The sequence below is a fragment of the Cupressus sempervirens genome, chromosome 3, assembly GCF_028749045.1.
Source record: "Cupressus sempervirens isolate cs-2001-9-10 chromosome 3, ASM2874904v1, whole genome shotgun sequence".
In the NCBI taxonomy this organism is placed as follows: domain Eukaryota; kingdom Viridiplantae; phylum Streptophyta; class Pinopsida; order Cupressales; family Cupressaceae; genus Cupressus; species Cupressus sempervirens.
In genome coordinates this window covers 1,001,353,291-1,001,369,958 of record NC_143120.1, presented here as the reverse complement: position 1 = coordinate 1,001,369,958, position 16,668 = coordinate 1,001,353,291, and the positions used below count along the sequence as shown (strand labels likewise).

At 37.6% G+C, this 16,668-nt stretch overlaps 1 protein-coding gene across 1 annotated transcript in view; it reads right to left on the bottom strand.

Moving 5' to 3' along the window:
• Window positions 1–16,668, bottom strand: part of EMB3012 (embryo defective 3012) — a 278,503-nt gene that overhangs the window by 236,913 nt on the left and 24,922 nt on the right. Inside the window, exon 2 of the mRNA XM_089822791.1 lies at window positions 4,473–4,738. Within this exon, the coding sequence (XP_089678917.1) occupies window positions 4,473–4,738 (266 nt within the window). The remainder of the gene's footprint in view (window positions 1–4,472; window positions 4,739–16,668) is intronic.

Below are 16,668 nucleotides of genomic sequence, written 5' to 3'. Positions count from 1 at the left end.
TGCTCCAAGTCAGTGCTTCGAGTCAGTGCTTCTGGCCAATTCTTCGGGTGGCCAGTGCTTCGAGTCAGTGCTTCAGGTGGCCAGTGCTTCAAGTCAATGCTTCGAGTCAGTGCTTCAAGTCACTGCTCCGAGTCAATGCTTCAGGTCAGTGCTTTAGGTGGCTAGTGCTTCAAGTAGTACAATATCATCTTGATGGTCATACAGTAGAGTGTAATGATTTATTCTCCCTAAGTGCTTGATAGCGAGTTCCAAAATGCTAAACATCTGTACAGTTAGGGTTACAAGAAGGTCGTATGATAGGAAGTATGACCGTATGGTGTCTGGGGAAGGTGTACAATAGGCAATTGTTGAAGCAGATGGTGTACGAATCTTCTATTGTTTACCTTGGTGACCGTATGGGAAGGTAAGAAGTTCGTACAATGAAGCTAGAGGATCGTACTGTATGTGAGGAAGCAGATAGGTACGGGAAGCAATAGTGGATGAAGCCATACAATAGACATGGAGGCCATATAGTAGGCCTAAAGGTTGTACGGCTGCGCTTGGAGGTCATACGGTACGCTTGTGAGGTTGTACAATTGAACTTGAGGCCTTCCGAAATGTGGAGATTGAACTGTATTTGATATCAAGACAACACACACACCAAATATGCTATAAAATGATAGAATAAATGATTCAATACAATTCCAGATATATATGCATCAACTACAAAGATTGTGCTACGATTTACCAGATCTGAGCAAAGTGTTACAGGCGACGGAATAGGGTGAGGGTTAAATCCCACCGAAACCGGACAAACCAAATAGGGAAGGTCTTTCACTAATGAAATGGCGAACAACAGAGAATCCCAATGGGAATTCGCAGTACAAAATAAATAATCAGAATGCCTCCCTACGACTACCTACAAGCCGTGCTTAAATACCCGTCAAGGAAAACCATTCCGAGGTGTACAAAGATAGCCGACGGCAACACTTACCAATGGAAACTAAAATAAAAAATAGGTCTCAAATATATTAAATCAATCGAAACCACAAATACAAATATTAGCTTGGGCCCCATATTAATTAATTAAAGTAACTAATTAAAGGTCCTTATATTATTTAAATTCTAATTAATTAATTTAATTAAAAAATTACTTTAAAATTTGGGGACATGACATAAACCACAGAGAGAAGAAAAGTTTATAAGCCGTCAGCCAAACAATTGCCGAAGGGAGTGTATCTGCCACACGCACGACATATAACCCAAGGATTCCAATAACAATTCATGTGAGGAACAAGCAGCTCTACGACAAGCATGATGAGTACAAGTGAATAGGGCAAGGCTAGCACAAGACCAATCCGTGTGTGTGGGAAAGAAGAATACAGTTCAACATCATCTACTTCTGCGTACACAAGTTTTGGGAGGAAGATGGTTTGGCATGCAATCATAGTAACATATAGCATCAGGCATTCACCAGACAATGTATGTAGAAGTATTTTTTTTACCATACGCGCCCACACGACACTTGTAGAAGTATTTTTCACAACACAACACCCACAAGCAGTTAATAAAGCCCTAACCATTTTTCTTGAAAATACAAAACGCTAAGAAAGAAGACAGTCAAACAAGAACGAAGACAATATGCAAGCTGCAGGGCAAAGAAAGTGGAAAGCCTAGCTGGAGAAGAATTTGGGCAAGGAAAAGAAGGTGAAGATTTTGCCTTAGGGAATCCAGGTTGTACGAAGAATGGACACAGTTCCAAAACGCAAGGAAAAGATAACACATAAGGGCAAGGCTCCACAGAAGCAGCAAGTTAAGCATGAGACTATGGCATTCAAAGGGCTCAATAGGCTAGAATGTAGAAAATGGTGGCAACAAACCCCCAACACAAATGTAGGTAAAGAAGTTTTTGCGGAGTGTTGTAGTACATTGGGTCATTCAAATGCCCCTATTTCCTATTAAGACTTTTGAACCTATACTACGGGGGATTATACGCACCTTTGACAGGCACATAAAGAAAAGTACATTCCAATACAGAAAGCATGTGGTGACAATTTTGTTTACCCTAGACAACTTCACACAAGTATTCAACATTCCTAGGAGGAATGGATACAATGTTGAAATCAAACACCACAAGATGTCAACAGAGCGGAAGGAGTTCTTGATAACATGGATTTCCCGCGACCTCACTCGCGCAGAGTTGGATTCCATAGTACAGGCAACAAAGATCCGAGGAATCAAGGAGTTTGTCACCAAAGGTCCCTGGCGATGCATATTGGACGTCATAAAGAGCAGACTTACTAGAGCAAGTAAGGCGTTGGACATTGCCTTGCCACAGATCGTCCACATGAATGGTGTCATGAATGGGGAGGTGTATGACTGGGCAACTATACTATTAATCAGGATGTACGAATTCATGACCCTGCACCACCGCACCTTCTATATGTCGCAACACGCCATTGGCTGTTCTTGGATGCCACATTATGAATACCTCTTGACAAGTTGGAACTAGTGCCTCAGGGAAAACTTGCAACGGACAAACCTCCAATTTTCTATTGGCAGTATTTGGACAAAGGAGGGACCAAAGCCACACATAAGAGGCCAAGGCAAGTTGTAGAGTCCAACCCGGAGGACGGTGATAGTAGCAAGGAGGCCACGACAGAACCCTCTAGTAGCGACTCACTAGGAGAGGATAGTGATTCAACGGAGGACACTGTAGTTCAATTCGCCCAGCCTCTCTTGTCATCTTCGATGCATTTGGCTCCTCTCCAGATGGCAAGTATAGCAAACATTACACTTTCGACAATGCCTAAGGCAGTGCAGGGCAAGGCCCTAGAGGCAACAGTCACACCTTCAAATGTGTCGCTCATGGAGGTGGAGGTAGTAGCAGAGTTGAAGGTTGCCACAATAGAGAAAGGAAAGGCCATGGGAGAAGAGCAGCCAAGCCAGAATGTTGCGCTGGGTCAAGTTCAATTGGAGGTAGTCGCAGCTGACGTCATAATCGTTGTAGACAATGATCTCCTAGAGGATCCATCACCCCCGATAGGTCCCTCGAATCAAACTATGAGTTCTTGGCTTCAGAAGAAGTTCTTGGCAATCCTATCTCCTTGATGGGAGAAACCTCAAGTGGCGAAGGACTTGGAGGTAGCCAACCCACAAGATGGAGATACCACCATTGAGAATATAGAGCATGAGCCTATGGAAGAGGGCAATGCAAGAGGGCTAGGCATGACAGCACATGACGCCGACAAGATCCTAGCGGGTAATAAGGTGGTGCACTTGACATAAACAGGGATGCTGCTAGAGGAAGATTAGATTGAGGCATCATTGGCTGATTTGGTAGCACGAGGGCATGGGATATATTGGACTCCCTTGTGTGCATGCCATGAACAATGCAATAAAGAAAATTGACAAAATTCACTAGACCAAACAAGTTATAACTCATCCAAAGAATTGTAACAGTGTTTATTTGTAACAACCAAACATCAATCCACTACCTTGGCCATTGCCCAAGAAATTATATGTCAAAGAACAAAAACAAGATACATATCATAATTAAATCAATTGAAGAGGATAATTGAGTTGCAAGAGGAATCATCCACTATGTCAAGAGGAATAGGCCTACTTCTATAAGTTCAAGGAAACTTGTTAAAATTACTACGAATTGCCTTGAATCACATGGATCACAAGACAATTGGGTAAAGAGAGAACCCAAAAGCATACTCAAATGTAGACCCAGAGAAGCCAATGCAGATAATAAGGCGAGAGATGCACACACAAGGTCAGCTTTGTCCAGTTGCAAGAGCTAAATGAGATGAGAAATTCTAGTAAGGAGTATACCATAGCATTTGCATCAAATGATGTATATTTTTGAATAATTAATATAATACAAACCTTTTACTGATCAATACATATGCACACACATACATATCTATCCTGAAATAGATATCAAATTTTTTACATAAATAATAAATTGCCTAATTTAAACATTTTTGTTGGAACTATTTTATATGCTATTCAGCCATTGTCCCAAAATTTTGTGGAAATTGACTTCTATGAAACTCATGCCCATCCCAAAGAACCTGTCAAATACTGTTTAAAAATGACAGTAAATTCCTGATAAAAAGATATCTGCAAGACTATAGGAAATGAGAAATAATGTCTTCTGTGATTAACAATGTACCCTCATCATTTTCATCAGATGTTTAAGAAACACTTCAACTTGAGAGGGTGTTTTAAATATTAACCAATCATGCTAAATTTTAGAGAAAAATGAGATGAAATAAAACACTGGCACTATAACAATTCAAGCTGTGCAATCATAACCAATATTTACTCTCCACAGACTGACTCAAATATTAACTAGAATTATTCCTTCTTTCTTACTCATGCAAAACAACTCTTATCAATGCTTCATCAATAAAGCGTCCTTTAAAAAACATGAAAAGTTTGTAAAGAGCACAAATGACAAGACAGTCTCAGAACTCTATGACCTTCATTATCAAAAGCTTGAATGCGAAGAGTGGCAAGCCCATCAAGATCCAGTTTGACAGAATGATGGAAGATCTGAATACGAGAAATTTTATCAATAAATACTTCGCAACGAATAACCTGCCCACTCAACATGTCTGAGGCAAGAACTGCTGTTGCTCTTCGCCCACCATATGGAGCGATTGATATTAACTGTGCACTTGTGGAGCACTGACTTGTCTCATTATACTCAGATACAACAGATAATATTTCACGGTGATCCCATTGCCTGACCATGAGAAGAAAAGTTGACCATTAGATACAACAAGGCCATATAAAAATATTCTTTTTCAAAACTATTTACAAAGTATTCAAAAATACACTCCAAACACGAGTGGATGTTTAAATTACATGAACAAGATGCTAGAAGTTTCAGAAAGAAAGCTTAAAATTGAACTGCTGCTCTATTTTGCAACATGAGCATAGATAGCTCAATCTTACTCTGTGACTGTAAGCCCCATTCTCTCCATTAAATTCCACTCTCTTGCTCATGAAACGATTGTAGTACTATGATTATTGTCATGGGATTTCCAAAGTATTGCCATTTTCAAACAAATTCCGATTGCTGAAATTCTATTTAAATTCTTTCAAATTAAACTTCATCTCTTATTCAATCAGACACTCCAAGACAAGGTTTAGTTAAAATCTCCCATTAGTGGGAACCCATGAGTTATTCCATCCTCTAGTAAGGATTAAAATGTACAATAAGGTGCATATGATGGAGGATGCACAGAAATAAACTGAGGGGGGATGGACCAAAATCCATCCTCTGGTAAGGATAAAACTGTAGGCTGGATTGCACCTGAGGGATGGACCAAAATATATTTTGATGGTGCATCCAAAGGAAATCCAAGTCTGACTGGCTGTGTTGATCAAGACTGGTTGGGCAACACAATGGCTCTAAAGGCTCAAAAATTGGAGGATGGGACAAACAATGAGGCGGAAGCACAAGCAGCTTTGCTCATAAGCTTGGCAAGAAAACTGAAAGTTGACAAATTTCACTTTGAAAGTGACTTGCAAATTATCAGACCAATAATTAATTATGCATCAAAGATCTGGAAATCACTAAATTTATCAACTTAAGAGCTAAACTATTTTATTAAGGACTTCAAATTAATCACAATTAATAAGGTGGCTGACATGATTTCAAAGTGGGCAGTCAAATTAATTCAGCCAAATCATGATATGGCTTGGGAAGATTTCCAAGAAGTTCGACAGGTCAATTAATGAGTACGAAAAGAGGATTGAGTAACATGAAAGTCCTGGCATTGTATGCACTCATCTTACAAGACAAGAGGATTGAAGTAACATGAAAGTCCTGGCATTGTATGCACTCATCTTACAAGACACATAATGATGTGTGGACCTTATCAAGAGGTGGGACAGAGAAGTTTTAATCATAATCATTTCTTCCATGGTGCAGAAGACTCAGAAAAGACTCAAGAAAGGCATAACAGAAATACGTAGTGAAAGGTGTAGGACAAAGCACAAGGAAGTGCAAGAGGTAATGTGCAGCATGAGCCAGAGGTAGCATTTGGCATAATCATGGGGTTGAGGTTGGGGGCCGATGAATTAAGCAGGGTTTGTTGAGCGAGGAAGAAAACCAGAAGAATGGAGACCAAATTTTCTTTAACAAGCAACAAGTTGCCATTAAGGGCATAATAACTACCGATAGGATGAGGAATGTCTTCAGTATCAACAACCCCATGCTTTTGCTGATGGTCAAGATGTTACTGAGCAAAGATTTCATGGAAGCGGAGTACAAAGATAGAACAAATGCAGACATTCCCTCAATGTTTCTAGCTGTTATGGGTTGGGAGTATTATTGTTGCCTTTATCTTTAGGCAAGCACTTTAAGGCCAGGGGTGGAGAGCGGCCTCATGTGGCAGAATTTGGGCCAGCATTAAACCAATTTCTCATGTGGGGTGCCAACCCCGATAAGGAGAGTTGAAGAGCATAAGCTCAAGCAGGCTGGCAGCATATAAAAGTGTACCTTCATTAGCTAGACGTGGAGCTTGATGCAAGAACCAAAAAAGACCAAGTGATGAAGAGGAAGTGGAGGTTCAAGAAGGATGACGACTGGGAGATCCTGTAGATGAAGAGAATCAAATAAGAGTGAACCCTACAGAGGTTTTGTGTGTATTTTTGGTTTTTTACTGTATATAGAATAGAATGCTTGATGGGCAGAATAACTAAGCCCGTATATACAATGTAAATTTTGTTATGTACAAGGGAAAAGGAATAATAAGCAAATCAAATTTTGATGTGAATATTAGTGGAAAAAGTCACTTAGCAAAATGTAAGAAATTTTCTGGAAAGTGATATAAACATTATGTTAGGCATAACTGTACATGCATTACATTATGTTAGGCATTTTACCATTAGGCATAACTATAGAAGCATAACATTATGTTAGGCATATCTATACAAGCATATATTTTACACTCTGAGTAATGCAGTTATTTGCTTCTTTTTTTATTGTTCTAGATCAAAATCAACAAAGACATGACTAGTATGTACAACTCTTGCATTAGGTACTACAGTGCTTTACCAAGGTGTCAACACTACTTTCTAAATGCGTACAACTCGAGTTTCCATGAAGTATACAAAATTTTAAAATTAAAAGGCTGACAATGGGGTTCTGCAAAGTGTGCATCCAAATTTAGAATTGAGTAAAACTGATCCAATATATACAATGTAAATTTTGTTATGTAAAAGGGAAAAGGAATAATAAGCAAATCAAATTTTGATGTGAATATTAGTGGAAAAAGTCACTTTGCAGAATGTAAAAAGTTTTCTGGAAAGTAATATAAACTAAACCATTTTACTGATAGAAAAGAAATAAGTCAAAATAACAATATGTTAGTCATAACTATACAAGTACACATTTTACACTCTGAGTAATGCAGTTATTTGGTTCTTTTTTTATTATTCTAGATCAAAATCAACAAAGACATGACTAGTATGTACAACACTTGCATTACGTACTACAGTGCTTTTACCAAGGTGTTAACACTATTTTCTAAACAACGTGTACAACTCATGTTTCCATGAAGCGTGCAAAATTTTAAAATTAGAAGGCTGACAATGGGGTTCTGCAAAGTGTGCATCCAAATTTATAACTGATCCATGCACTCCCATGCAAGTGCGCACAACATAAAATATTGACATTATAGTTGATAATTCTAAGCATAGTTACTTGCACCATGCACCAAGTGCAATGCTAAGAACAACATTGACACCTACACACAACTCCTTGGTGCATGCATCTCCCACACAATGTTTGGAACCAGGTACTGCAAATCCTAAATCACAAAGCTCATGCATAGTCACTTGCATCATGTGTTCAATCAACACCACAGTTATTTTTGCACAAAGTTGCCAACAATTCTATGCTCAACACTGCATTAGCCCACACAAAAGACACGATCCAAGACTAAATGCAAAATGTTGACTGCAACACTTCAAATCAACATGCAACAAACCCAAATGTCTTTTGGAGTTGTTTTTTGGCTTGCATATTGTCAACACAACTCACAATGCATCATATCTAAAGTACCTATCAATTCAACATGCACAACATCCTTCATGATGATGTAAATGTATATATCTATAACATAACAGATGGGACAAGAGATTTCTACTATTTAAACATTGTAAATATACAATAACACATCTCCCAATGAGTGTGACATGTACATAACACACAAGTTATAAAAAGTTTATGTTCTAATAATAATAGTATTCCTCGTTTTGAGCTTTAACTCCATTTTTCTTTTGTGCACTTACAAATTTCAAGCTCCCACCTTGAGTATTATCCCCCCAACCACATAGAACCCAAATCAATATGAGTAGTTCAATTTGCAAGACATATCAATCACTTAACAAATGAAGGGCTATGTGATAGTTTGTCGCCTAACAGTGGGTTTGCTAACAATTGGCAACCCGACAATGGGTTGCTCAACAATAGGTTTCTTGATAGTGAGATCCCTAACAACAACTTGTTAAAGAATAGGTTGTGATTTACAATAACCCATTTAACTTCCATATTCTTCAATTTTCTGATTTGTTATTTTTAATTTCAAATTTGTTGTTTTTTTCTACATTGTCATTAACAGCACTTATCATATCTTTACTAATTTGCTTCCCTTCATTAGTTATGCCTTCAGTCTACTCTACTTTGTCGGTTCCTTCCACATTAATCATATTTCATTTTGTATTGCTTAGTAAATCTTCAAATTGGAACCATTACCCAAATCCTTTACAAGCATCCTATACAAATTTCCTAACCAAATAGATCCATCTTCAAAAATTCTAAAGTTGCCCTTTTCATTTCCTACTTGTCACTATACTTCAGTATGAGGATTCTAACATCAAAATTTATTATTTGGAGGTTCCTGTCGTGCCAATATTTCAACATGACCCAATTGTTGGCATCATAATGTAGGGTGAACTATGTAAGACCCACCTGAAACACAAGACCCATTTTACATTCCATATTGAGGTTTCTTGTATTTTTTGTCCTCAACACTACCAAATTCATGCCAAGATTCTCTTCTAATTCAACATTGCCCACTTTCTATTTCATGAACGCTTGGGGATAAGTTAAATGTGTCAACAAAGGTCCTATGAGGTGTGTACAATCATCTCAGCTTTACACTAAATTTCAATAAATTCCACAAACCCTCAACTAACAATGAATTCTATATAATCTTTCTTTTGTTAATGATAGAAAAACTAAATACAATTGTTTTTTATCATTGAAACAAGATTCTCACTCTAAACCCTTTCATCATTCAGCTCTATAGTGCTTGGTGTGCATGTGCCAAGGACTCTAGTCTGTCTCATGACTCCATTTGGGTTTTTAGATTTCATCAGGAGCACTCTCTGGGTCAAACAAGGTTGTCCCCTATCACCTACATTGTTTGACATTTACATTGATGAATTGGACGACTTTCTTCAGAAGCACTCTCCTGCAAGGGATGGTTGCCTCCTACACCAAGTTTAGATATGTATTTTTCTCATCTCTGATGATATTGTCCACTTGGCATCCTTTCTTGACAATTTGCAAAGACATTTGGATACCCTTGTCTCCTTTTGTAATTTGCATCATCTTTTGGTTAATTTGGGGAAACCAAGGTTATGGTTTTCAATTGTAGAAGTTGATGAAAGCCAACTTCACAGTGCACCAAGATCACCTGCATGCAAATAACCTGAAGAGAAATCGAAGAAGGAATGAACAAGAGTTTGGAGCAACAAAGTGAAAATATATTGCAACAATGAGAAAATGAAATTGTTGTACAAAAATGCAATGGGAGAGCCTGTTTATAAAGGCCTCTATGAAGCTTGTAGAACAAGCTAGAAAGTGCTAGGAGATAAGTCTGACAACTAAGCATACGTCCACAAAAGGTGGATTATCCTCCATGTAGGTGAGAAGATAAGTATGACTAAGTAGGAACAAACTCCCATGTTGTCAACAACTCCTAGACTACAACTAATAACTAAATGCATTTATCTAAGTAAACTTAAGTAAAAGAGTAAATAATAATTATTTATTCTAACACCCCCCCTTAAGTGCAACTTAGGGGAATGCACTTAAGCTTACAAAAGCTAAGATGAAATGCAGAATGGGTCCCGGTAACAAGGCCATGTTAGGTACCCATATACAAATGTAAAGAAATGCAACCTCTGAAAACGAGGAAAGAGGGAAAACCTCATGGGAAAAACCTTCCCCTAAAAAAGAGGTAAGTACAAACATGCTAAAAAAAACATGAAGGTCGGCCTCACCAAGACCCCCCAAGGACAACTTCTGTAAACCCAAGCATAAACCGCAACTGAAGATAGTGTGGCGATGCAAAAGGTTTAGTGAAGATGTCAGCAACCTGCGCATCTGTAGGAATGTACTCCAATGTGATAACACCATCCTGAATCAACTGACGGATGAAGTGCATATGCAGCTCAATGTGCTCTGTACGCTGATGCTCCACCGAGTTGTGAGAAATGGGAAGGGCACTCTGATTATTGCACCACAAAATAGTGGGACGATCTAGAGGAAAACCAAACTCAGTCATTAACTGCTAAAGCCATAAAACCTCCTGACTAGCAAGTAGTGCGGCCCGATACTCGATCTCTATAGATGAAAGTGCACGAGCATGCTGCTTCTTGCACAACCATGTGATAGGACCAAAGCCAAGACAAAACACAAAGCCAGAAGTAGACTTCTGATCGTTGACATCACTGGCCCAATCTGAGTCAATGTAGCCAACAATGTGCGAAGTCCCCATGGCGTAATGAATGCCATACCTGAGTGTGCCTCGAATGTATCTCAAAATATGCCTGGCAGCTTGCCAGTGACTCTCATGAGGGTCCTAAGAAAACTGAGAGACAAGGCCAATTACAAAGGAGAGATCAAGACAAGTGTGTGTCAGATACAAGCTGCCAACCAATTGCCGATACAAAGTAGCATCCACTGGAGGCGAAGAGCAAGAGGTAGACAAGGTGACACCCGACTAAGAAGGTGTTGGAGCAAGCTTGCAATCAAGCATGTCAAAGCATCGAAGTACGTCAAGAGCATACTTTTGTTGATAAACATAAATCCCAATAGAGGACTAAACAATCTGGAGACCAAGAAAATAGTGTAGCAAACCAAGATCAGTCATCTCAAACGGGTCCATCAATGCACGCTTAACATCCTGAAGCATAGAGGATGAGCTACCCGTGAGGATAATATCATCAACATATAGGACAAGAATCAAGATCTCATCTCAAAGACACTGAATGTACACTGTAGGATTGGAATGGCAGCGGGTGAAGCCTGTAGAAAGTAGAAAAGAGTCCATCTTCTCATACCAAGCCCGAGGGGCCTGTTTGAGACCATACAATGAGCGTCGAAGTCTACAAACCAAGGAGGAATCCTACACAAATCCCGGAGGCTACTCCATGTAAATCTCCTCAGTGAGATCACCATGCAAGAAGGCACTCTTCACATCCATCTAAAAAATAGGCCATCCCTATAAAGTTGCGAGGGATAAGACAAGGCAGATAGAATTCATCTTGGCGACAAGGACAAATGTCTCAGTGTAGTCAATACCCTAAACTTGCGAAAAACCCTTCGCAACAAGACGAGCCTTGTGCTTATCAATCGAACCATCAGCAACATACTTAGTACGATAGATCCATTTGCATCGCACTAGCTTTCTTCCCTTAGGAAGAGTACAAAGATCCCAAGTACGATTCTTCATCCAGTGCACTCCCTCTTAATCCAGGCATTACTACAAAATTCTCTAAAGATTTTGGATGTGAACTATTTCCTATTGTCAGTTCTAAAGGTTTTAACTTTTTTTCCAGATGAGTTTTATGTTAAGGCCTTGAATTCTTTGAATTTCTTACGGATCTCTTCCGACCCTTTGCATCTCAAGAAGTAGATCCAGGTCTTTCTAGAGAACTCATCCACAAAAATTACATCGTATAGAGACCCTCCAATTGATGGAGTTGACATAGGTCCACACAAATCTGAGTGGACTAATTCCTACACATTTTTTGTTTTGCTTAAACTATTTTTGAAAGGATACTTTAGTGTTCTTCCCTAATACACACACCCCCTTACATGTTCCACTATGGATCATTTAGTTTGGGATCATTTAGTTTGGGAAGTCTTGTTACTAATTTTTCCATAGATGCTAGGGCTCGAAAAAATGTATATGCCCTAATCATCTATGCCAGATTTCATTTGAGTCATGGGTTTCATGAATGAGTGCTTGTTTTGACTAAATGCTTGTTTAGACTCAATGCAGAGTTTGTATAGGTATCCATGTCTTACACCTATTATTTTAGCCTTCTTAAAAGTAGCCCTTGGGCCATGCCAAGACTTTTCCATTCATGAAAGTGACTCTATATCCATTATCTTCTAGAGCACATATAGATACTAGGTTTCTTTTAATTCCTGGTACAAATAATACATCTTGTAGTTGGATAGTGATACCAAAATCTAATTTGATGCTACAAGTCCCCACTCCTTTTACAGGATGTGCAGAGTCATCTCCGATGGTTACCTCTTCCTTAATGTCTTCAACCATAGTATCTAAATGTTCACTATATGTCTACAAGTCCCACTATCAATTACCCAAGTATTGACTTTATTAGATACATGATTTGATAGTGATGAATAGAATAGAAACTTCTCTGGATCTTCTTTTGTATTTGTATTCATGACCTTAGCATAGGATGCTTGTTTCTTAAGTCTATCAGAGTATTTGGCAACATAATGTCCATATTCATGACATCTAAAACATTGGATTTCTGAAGCATCTCTCCTTTCCTTGCCCTTTCCATGAAAGTTTTTCTTCCTTTTGAAGTTCTTCTTTCCTTTCTTATGATGTTTAGCACTCAGAACATCAAGGTCCTTATTTATGGATTTTTGTTTGATTCCTTTTGGTAACCACCTCGCTTCTTGTACACACTCAGGCTTAAGGCAATCTAACTTTAGGAGTTTTTGACCTTGCATTTATGCTTTGTTTGAATGAAAACCATGAATTTGGTAATCCACTTGGAGCTATAAGGGACAATTCTTTGCTTTCTATCTCATACCCAATGTTAGATAGTTGATCCCTCAATTCCATTATTCTCAGAGGAAGGTAGTCACAGATTCTCCTTTATTCATACTTATGCGATTCAGTTGTGTTTTGAGTGCAAGGGTTATGCATGTATTATTTATCTCAAAAGTGCTCTCCAAAGATTTTAACATGAGGTATGCAGTTGTCTGCTTTGCTAGTATTGGTACCATGTGATCTCTCACGGAATCCACTAGTAGTTTCATAGTTTTCTTGTTATTTTAAATCCATAGTGATTTTTCTGGCTCATCCTCAGGTCCTGTCCTTTTATCTTTTACATAAGAGTCTACTTTGTGCTCATCTAATATCATCATGATTCTTAATTTCCACGCTATGAAGTTGTTGGCTCCCTCAAGGCGATCTTCAAATCTGATTGGAATTGTCATTTTAATGGTGGAAGTGTGACAAAACTTTATCAACATAAGTAGTCTGATTTCTCAAGTTTACCTCTTGATCTTCCTAACTTGGCTCTGATACCATGTAAATAAACTGGTAAACTTAGTATTAGACTGTACTTTTAATTTCAGACTTTTGATATCTTTCTTTTATGACATGTAGAGATCGGCAATCTCACTGCTATGATTATATTCAAACTTGATCAAGAATTTCTGAATAGGATATTTGACCTCTAACTAATGTTGAATGCAGATAGAATGAGTTATAGTTTCCAATGGTGTTTTCTCTTGCATCCTCCATTGAATATATATAAAACTAAGGACGAATAGACATGCATATTCCAACAATGAGACATGATGGTTCAATCACATTTGTGTCCAAAAGGCACATTAATAACTAGTTGTTAACTATAACACAAGTCTCATTTAGTGTTTCGTTTGGATTAACAAAATCAGATCGATCATGAAAATAGTCAATACTAGATCAAATTGCAAGAGATAATCAACTGCAGCATACTTGTTTAAGGAATGATCAGTCAGATCACTAATGGAAGGTCTGACAGATTTGACTACATTGTTTCCAGGCAAAACGACACTATCACTTTTAACCTGTGTTCCACAGGAATGTGTCCCCTAAGGTTTTGGGGTCGTACTCATACCAGAGACGAAATGGGGACGCAGGGACAGATTTTGGCCATCTCTTGAGTCGTCCCCTTTTTGGCAAATTCAGAAACGTCCCCGAAACAACCATTTTTTTTTACAGGAAACTTAGGTACAGCCAACAATACCAGGGACGGTTTTGTCGTCCCCTATCCGTCCCTGAAACTGTTGGTCGTCCCCTTTTTTCCAGTCAATCTGGAAAAGGCAAAACAACTCCAAAAAATCTTTTTTTTTTTAATTTTTGTTGTCCACGCAGCCCCTAGTCGTCTTAAAGACATAATAAAAATATGCAACCCATATTTGGTCCATAAAACACAAACTCTTCACTCATTTTTAAATTTGACATACTTGCTAAGAGGAAGAAAAATAACATAAGAGCAGTAGCAGCAGTGAGGAAAGAAAGTGTTTAGTGAGGAAAGATTGCATTTAGTATTTACTAACTATTTTAGTTGGACTTCTCATTATTTCATTCTGATTTTAGCATGATACGTGGAGCCTTAAGGCATTTTGATTTTTGGTATATATGTATGTGATATTGTTATAATGGAAGTACTTAGTGTTTGCCATTTGATTATATTCCATGTATTGATCTTCTAAAATGTCTATGGTGAATGGTTTATCAATGTTATGATACGCATATTTGAATCTATCTCTATATATATATAAAATACCCTATGTTTTTAGTAGCCATCCCCTGAGGTCCTGTCCCCTAAATTCTGGCTTCGACTCGTAGCCATACCGAAAACATATCCCCATTCTAGAAACTCCGTAGAGCATAGCTTTTAACACTACTGAGTATTTATATATGTAAGTAGGGGCATAGTCCATGTAGAGACATGTCCCTACATGGCACAAACAACTTAAGGGACATGACCCTACATGGGACATTCCCTAAATTTTAATTAGCACCAATTACATATGATCGCCAATACACTAACGATCTGCTTGGTAACAAAACCAAGCATTATGCATTATACGGTCTGAACTAATTAACACATTTGTAATGCAAATAATACTATTTGATCATGTTACACAAATTAATAGTATGATTATTATTTAATTGATTCAATCAATTTACTAGTTACTCATTAAATAATTATCAAATAGTATCATAACTAATCATATATATGTATATGTACATAAATACATATATGTGTGTGTGTATTATTTGATGGTTTTAATCTGAGACAATAATGATTAACTAATAATCATAATAGTTTGTCTCTTGATCAAATCAATCCAACTCAAGCTATAACATTAACAACATATTTGTTTCATAAGCAACTTGCTCCTTTTTTTTTTGAGAAATTAGCACTCCCTTCTACTATTGGTTCAACCTACACTAGTGATGCTACGGATCTTCAATTAGTCCTTTCTCTATCCCATGTAGATTTGTTTCATAAGCAATTGATTCCTTTATTATTATTTTTTGAGAATTAGTGTTCAACCCTACTTTCAATTCAATACTTCACTATAAAAGGAAGAGTTGTTTTAGGTTCTTATATAGTTTGTAGACTCTATTAGACTTACAAACTCACTCAATCTACAAGTTCAACACTCCCTTCATCTAAAAGGGTCAATTGTCTCACAATCTCCACCCACTCAACATTTCTACATAATATATATGATGTTCTAGATCAGCTAAACCCTTCCTTATTTTCAGCTCCTATTCACACTCTCACATCAACTTTAGCTTTTGTTTCTATTGTGGCTTCCACTAACGCAATGTACTCATCGCATTCAATTCTTGTAGGAGGTTGTCTCTAAAAGCTCTCGTCTTCATTATTACTATTTCAGTAATTGGATAGACCAAAAAATAGTTCGCTCTACTCAATCACTACTTTGTCTCAATTTTGTGCCTTCAAAGTTAACAACATTTAATTTCTTATAATTAGACATCATTTCTCTAATATTCCTTCTTCCTCACAATGACCCCTTTCCTCACACCATTGTAAGATTTCTTCGTCAAATAGGTATTGATTAATGTTCTGTTTAAAACACTTTTGATGACCCAAGTTTACAATGGAATAATCTTAGAATGTAGGATATTAATTCTACACTACCAAAATGTAGCAACATAATAATGGTTGTGGATAAAATTAATCCAATAAATACCAAAAAAGCAGATCCTTTCATATAGATGGTACCTTTACAATTGTTTGGTGCAACAAGGCAATTGGTACTAAACGACTCTATGATGGGACAAATAACGAGGCAGAAGCTCGGGCTGTTGAAGATTATAGCTGTGATATAGATCTTTATCTATGATTTGTTAGTGAGAAATTACCTCTATATTGTTTCAACATCTGGTCAAGATATTTATGATAATATTTGAGCTAATTATATGAAGAGATGTGCCATGCGAAGAGTCGTGAATTTGGAAATATGAAAAGACTTGTATTTGGAAATTGAAGAGACCTTGGTTATGATATGAAGAGCCTCTCAATTCTATATGTGTGTGTGTGTGTGTGTGTGTGATTGCATCATGTCAATTG